The sequence below is a fragment of the Stomoxys calcitrans genome, chromosome 1, assembly GCF_963082655.1.
Source record: "Stomoxys calcitrans chromosome 1, idStoCalc2.1, whole genome shotgun sequence".
NCBI classification, from domain to species: domain Eukaryota; kingdom Metazoa; phylum Arthropoda; class Insecta; order Diptera; family Muscidae; genus Stomoxys; species Stomoxys calcitrans.
The window spans coordinates 115,860,569-115,866,639 of record NC_081552.1 but is presented as its reverse complement, the minus strand read 5'-3'; the positions used below and the strand labels follow the sequence as shown (position 1 = coordinate 115,866,639).

Here is a 6,071-nt window from a genome sequence, read left to right as displayed (position 1 = left end):
TTTTGATATAGCTGTCATATAAACCGATCTTGGGTCTTGACTTCTTGAGCCTCTAGAGGGCGCAATTCTAATCCGATTTGAATGAATTTTGGCACTACGTATTTTGTTATGATATCCAAAAACTGTGCCAAGTATGGTTCAAATCGGTCCATAACCTGATATAGCTGCCATACAAACCGATCTTGGGTCTTGACTTCTTCAGCCTCTAGAGTGTGCAATTCTTGTCCGATTGGAATGAAATTTTGCACGACGTGTTTGTTATAATATCCAACAACTGTGCCAAGTATGGTTCAAATCGGTCCATAACCTAATATAGCTGCCATATAAACCGGTCTTGGGTCTTGACTTCTAGAGCCTCTAGAGTGCGCAATTCTTATCCGATTGGAACGAAATTTCGCACGACGTGTTTTGTCATGATATCCAACAACTGTGCCAAGTATGGTTCAAATCGGTTAATAACCTGATATAGCTGTCATATAAACCGATCTTGGGCCTTGACTTCTTGAGCCTCTAGAGGGCGCAATTCTTATCCGATTTGAATGAATTTTGGCACGACGTGTTTTGTTATGATATCCAACAACTGTGCCAAGTATGGTTCAAATCGGTTAATAACCTGATATAGCTGTCATATAAACCGATCTGGGAACTTGACTTCTTGAGCCTCTAGAGGTCGCAATTACTATCCGATTTGCCTGAAATTTTGTACGACGGATTCTCTCATGACCATCAACATACGTGTTTATTATGGTCTGAATCGGTCTATAGGCCGATACAGCTCCCATATAAATCGATCTCTCTATTTTACTTCTTGAGCCCCAAAGGGCGCAATTCTTATTCGAATTGGCTGACATTTTACACAGGCCTTCAACATATAATTTAATTGTGGGCCAAACCGGACCATATCTTGATATCGCTCTAATAGCAGAGCAAATCTTTTCTTATATCCTTTTTCGCCTAAGAAGAGATGCCCGGAAAAGAACTCGACAAATGCGATCCATGGTGGAGGGTATATAAGATTCGGCCCGGCCGAACTTAGCACCCTTTTACTTGTTAATTCATTATTTGTTTCATATACTTTATTATTATCACTACCTAGACTGGGCCTGCTCCGCTGCGCCGTCTTTCAATCGCTAATACCTTTTAGTTGAGTCTTATATTGTCATATTTCTCCATTGGAGCGTTTTGGTGTGCGACGGCCTCTCAGACATTTAGACTGCTTTCGAGCACCTTTCATTTGAGCCCCATGTTGCTATGGTAGGTAAATACGCCCGGTTTGGGGATGGTGCGGTTACCTAGCTACTTGGATCTAATAAATATATCAGATTCAGGTTCTGCTTTCAAATACCTTTCATCTGAGCACAATATTGTCAGGATTGATAAATATGTGTTTTTTGGGGGTGTTTCGGTGATGGGTGGTTAAGGGGCAAAACGAAATAAAACGCAAACAATTAACAAATTTATGAATATTTTAAAGAAATTGAAAACTTAAACTACTTTGTTAAAAAATAAATAATTTAAACGATTGAGAGTAGCAATTGTGGATACACCACAGTACCCCCTCCCTAGTGAAAACGAAATTTATACTCCAGGAGCAAATGATACTTTCTTTCCGGATCGTTATTTCATTGTTGACGTTCCTTGTAAATTGCTTGAAGTATCGGGAACTTGAATTGGCTCTGATTCATTTAAGAGATAGGCGGGTTTGAGCCGGTCGATGGATATCACCTTTTCATCCTGGCCTCGTCTTATTTTGAATATCTTACTATTCCGCGAAATTACTTGAAATGGGCCTCCGTAGGGAGGTTGTAGAGGCTTTCGAACTGCTTCATTTCTTACAAAAACATGTGAGCATTTCAGTAGATCCATGGGTACAAAAATTGTATGCTTCCCATGTCTTATTCCAGGATTTGGTCTTATATTTTGCATATTATTATGAAATTCATCGATCCAATTGTCTGAATATTTGGAGATGACGTTATCAAATATCTCACCAGGAAGTCTGAGGTTGGTACCAAAAACCATTTCAGCAGAGAATAACCAACATCTTGAATAATTGTCGAGTGCAAACCCATCATAACTACAGGAAGAATTTCTACCCAATTCTGCGACTGGTGGTGGTGGCGGATGGTAAGGTGTTGTATGGGTAACAGTTACTCCTAATAACCGCGATAATTCTCGAAAAAGAGCAGATTCAAATTGTCTTCCCTGATCGGTTGTAATAGATGACGGAACTCCATATCGGGAAACCCTGCCTGACAGAAATGCTGAAGCAACGGTTGTTGCTGTTATGTCTGTTAACGGTATAGCTTCGGTCCATCTGGTAAATCTGTCAATACAAGTGAGAACATACCTGAAATTTTGACATAGCGGACCAACAAAATCGTTGCTGATGTTTTCAAAACGTTCCGTTGGTAACTCAAAATTTCCAAGAGGACTCTTGACGTGGCGATTAACCTTTGCCTTTTGACAGGATATACAACATTTGGTCCAAACATGCAGGTCCTTAGATATTGATGGCCAAACAAAACGAGTTTTAATCATGCTTGTTGTTGCTCGGATGCCTGGATGAGATATTCCATGTAGTGATTCAAAAATAGGCTTGCGAAAATGTTTGGTTATATATGGTCGTATTGCTTTTGTTGACACATCACAATAAACTTCAACATTTGAGCCAGGGACAAACATTTTTTTCAAGACAAGAGATGTGTTAACTTTTAGTAATAGTTGTAATTCTGTGTCGGACTCTTGCGAACGAGCCAATTCGTTGTAATCCAAAGGTGATGGTAATGATACTGCATCCAATCGAGATAATGCGTCTGCAACTCTGTTATCTTTTCCGGAAATATGCCTTATGTCGACAGTATGCTGCCCTATGTAATCATGGTGTCGCAATTGCCGTGGGGATGCCTTCTCCGGTTTCTGTTTAAATGCATATATTAGGGGTTTGTGGTCTGTGCAAATAAAGAACTTTCTTCCTTCCAAAAAATATTGGAAGTGTTTCAGTGCTGAGTATGCCGCGAGAAGTTCCTTGTCATATGCACTATATTTCATTTGAGACGAGCTCAATTTCTTTGAGAAAAATGCTATGGGTTTCCACTCACCGCTAATAAGTTGTTGTAAAACTCCACCCATTCCTGTATCCCATGCATCAATCCACAAAGATGTCGGAGCATTGAGTTTTGGATGAACAAGTAGAGCTGCATCCGCTAATGAGTTCTTGCATTCCTTGAAAGCTTCAAGCAAGTCTTCTGTCCATTGGATCTTTGCGTTCGTTCCCTTTTTAATTCCAGAACAGATTGCATGAAGTTGTGACTGTTGATGTGCTGCATTAGGAATAAATCGTCTATAAAAATTTATCATTCCTAAAAACCTTCGCAGCTCTTTTTCAGTTTCTGGCAACTTGTAGCCTTTGATTGCTTCTACGCGGGATGGCAGAGGTTTGATACCATCTGAATTGACTACATATCCTAAAAATTCGACTTCTGCAACTCCGAGCACCGACTTGGAATAATTAATAGTAACACCAAATTCTCGAAATCTTGAAAATAATTTCCTGAGATGTTCCAAGTGCTCCTCTTTGTTGTTTGACGGAATGAGGATATCATCTATATAGGCGTAACAGAAATCCAAACCTTGTATGACCTCGTGTATGAAAAGCTGAAAAGACTGAGCTGCATTACAAAGTCCAAAGCTCATTCGGGGAAACTCAAATAACCCAAAAGGAGTTATAATTGCAGTCTTACCAATGTCAGATTCTTCAACTGGTATTTGATGATATGCTTTAACAAGGACCACTTTACTAAATATTTGCTTACCGCTCAACATGTGTCCAAAATCGTGTATGTGAGGAACAGGATAGCGGTCGGGAGTGGTAACAGCATTTAAACGGCGGTAGTCGCCGCATGGACGCCACTCTCCATTTGACTTCGGGACTAAATGCAACGGATTTGCCCAGGAACTTTTCGAAGGACGACATATACCTTGTTGCAGCATAAAATCAAACTCACGCTTTACAATTTTGAGTTTCTCAGGGGACAATCTTCGTGCTTTTGCATGAACCGGTGGACCTTCTGTGTGGATAACATGCTTCACAGAATGCTTTACTGGTGAAATACGTTTGTCACTTTGCGTCAGTTCAGGAAATTGTAGAAAAAGTTTACAAAATTCTGAGTTTCTTGAAATTGATTTTACAGAATTTAAAGATCCAGAAAATAACGTTGCTTTACTTTCTGACCTGGGCCTATTATCTATCAGACGATTGTTCTTAACATCAACCAATAACCCAAAATGGCTAAGAAAATCCGCGCCAATTATTGGTCTGTTAACACTGGCAACGATAAAATTCCAGGTAAATTTTCGGTTGAGGCCAAGGCTTAAGGTAAGAGTTTTTATACCAAATGCTTTAATAGGGGACTCATTAGCTGCTATTAATTCAAGACTTGATGGGTTTTGGCGTTTTTCAGTTGAGGTAGCCGGAAACACAGATACATCAGCATGAGTATCGATGAGAAAACTCATATTTTAGGTTTGTATCACGAACAAAAAGGCGACATATCTGTTGGCAGTCTTCATCCGTCACCGATGATGAGGAGCCTTTTAGTTTTCCGGAAAACAATTTGGCACAAATGAGCAGGGCTGCACACATTTGGTAGCACGATCACCAAACTTATAATGATACTTATAATGTGACTTACTCTGTGACCTGCCTCTTGATTTTGAACGCCTTCTTAATTGATTTGCGAGTGCCTCGATCATCATGGTTATTTCTTCAATTTTGGCTTTTAAATCTTGAATTTGTGTCGACTCTGTCGATTTTCTTGAGGATATAGCACTAACATCCCATGATTCCGGAGTTTCAGAAATCTTATCGGCCATAGCCGCCAAATTGTTTAAAGATTCACTGCTTACCGATAAAATTTCTTGAGTTTGCTTCGGAAGTCGTTGCATCCAAAGAGTTTTTAAAAGTTCATCCGAAACCTCACCAGAGGCTAAACAGATCATCTCACGAAGCAATGTTGATGGTTTTTTTTATCGCCAAGTTCCATTTCACGCAACAAACTCTTCAACCGCTTCTCTTCTGAATCCATGAAACGCTCTTGGAGACTCTTCTTTAGCGTTTCATACATATTTGTTTCTGGTGGATTGAGAATAAGGTCGCTTACCTCCGAAAGAACGCTTGTGTCTATGGATCCAACAATTGTATGGAATTTGGTTGAATCGGATGTTATTCCAGATGTTATAAATTGGCTTTCGACCTGTTTGAACCATAATGCTGGATTGTTGCGCCAGAATGGTGGAATTTTCACTGAAACTCTTGAAACCTCCACTGGGCCTGTTGGTAGCGGGTCATCCATTATAGAGTTTGACGTAATATTACCATGAGCCAATGGTGAATTCATTCCAGGAATGATTTCTTCAAAATGATTATCTAGGGCTCTGCTGGCGTTTCCGGTTGGCGAATGAAACATTGTCTTATGTGCTTTAACGTGTAGTCGGGGTCACCAATTGACGTGGTTAAGGGGCAAAACGAAATAAAACTCAAACAATTAACAAATTTATGAATGTTTTAAATTTTGCTTCGTGACACGTCACTTATGTATATTTTTTCGAATCAATCAAATTTTTTTGTACAATGAAAAGAAAAGAAAAAGACAATCGAATGACTACTCAATCTAATATATTTTTATACCCTCCACCATAGGATGGGGGGTATACTAATTTCGTCATTCTGATTGTAACTATTCGAAATATTCGTCTGAGACCCCATAAAGTATATATATTCTTGATCTTCTGAAATTTTATGTCGATCTAGCCATGTCCGTCCGTCCGTCTGTCTGTCGAAAGCACGCTAACTTCCGAAGGAGTAAAGCTAGCCGCTTGAAATTTTGCACAAATACTTCTTATTAGTGTAGGTCGGTTGGTATTGTAAATGGGCCATACCGGTCCATGTTTTGATATAGCTGTCATATAAACCGATCTTGGGTCTTGACTTCTTGAACCTCTAGAGGGCGCAATTCTTATCCGATGAATTTTGAATTTTGAATGAATGAATTTTGGTACTACGTGTTTTG

At 39.5% G+C, this 6,071-nt stretch overlaps 1 protein-coding gene across 1 annotated transcript; it reads right to left on the bottom strand.

Moving 5' to 3' along the window:
* Positions 1-4,596: 4,596 nt before the first annotated feature.
* LOC131996803 (uncharacterized) lies at positions 4,597-5,001 on the bottom strand. The gene has a single exon (XM_059366767.1). The coding sequence runs from the start codon at positions 4,999-5,001 to the stop codon at positions 4,597-4,599; it is 405 nt and encodes a 134-aa protein (XP_059222750.1).
* Positions 5,002-6,071: the final 1,070 nt, after the last annotated feature.

Bases quoted from the DNA above. Each gene is read 5' to 3' on its own strand.
- LOC131996803 (XM_059366767.1), bottom strand. From the start codon at position 5,001: ATGATCTGTTTAGCCTCTGGTGAGGTTTCGGATGAACTTTTAAAAACT.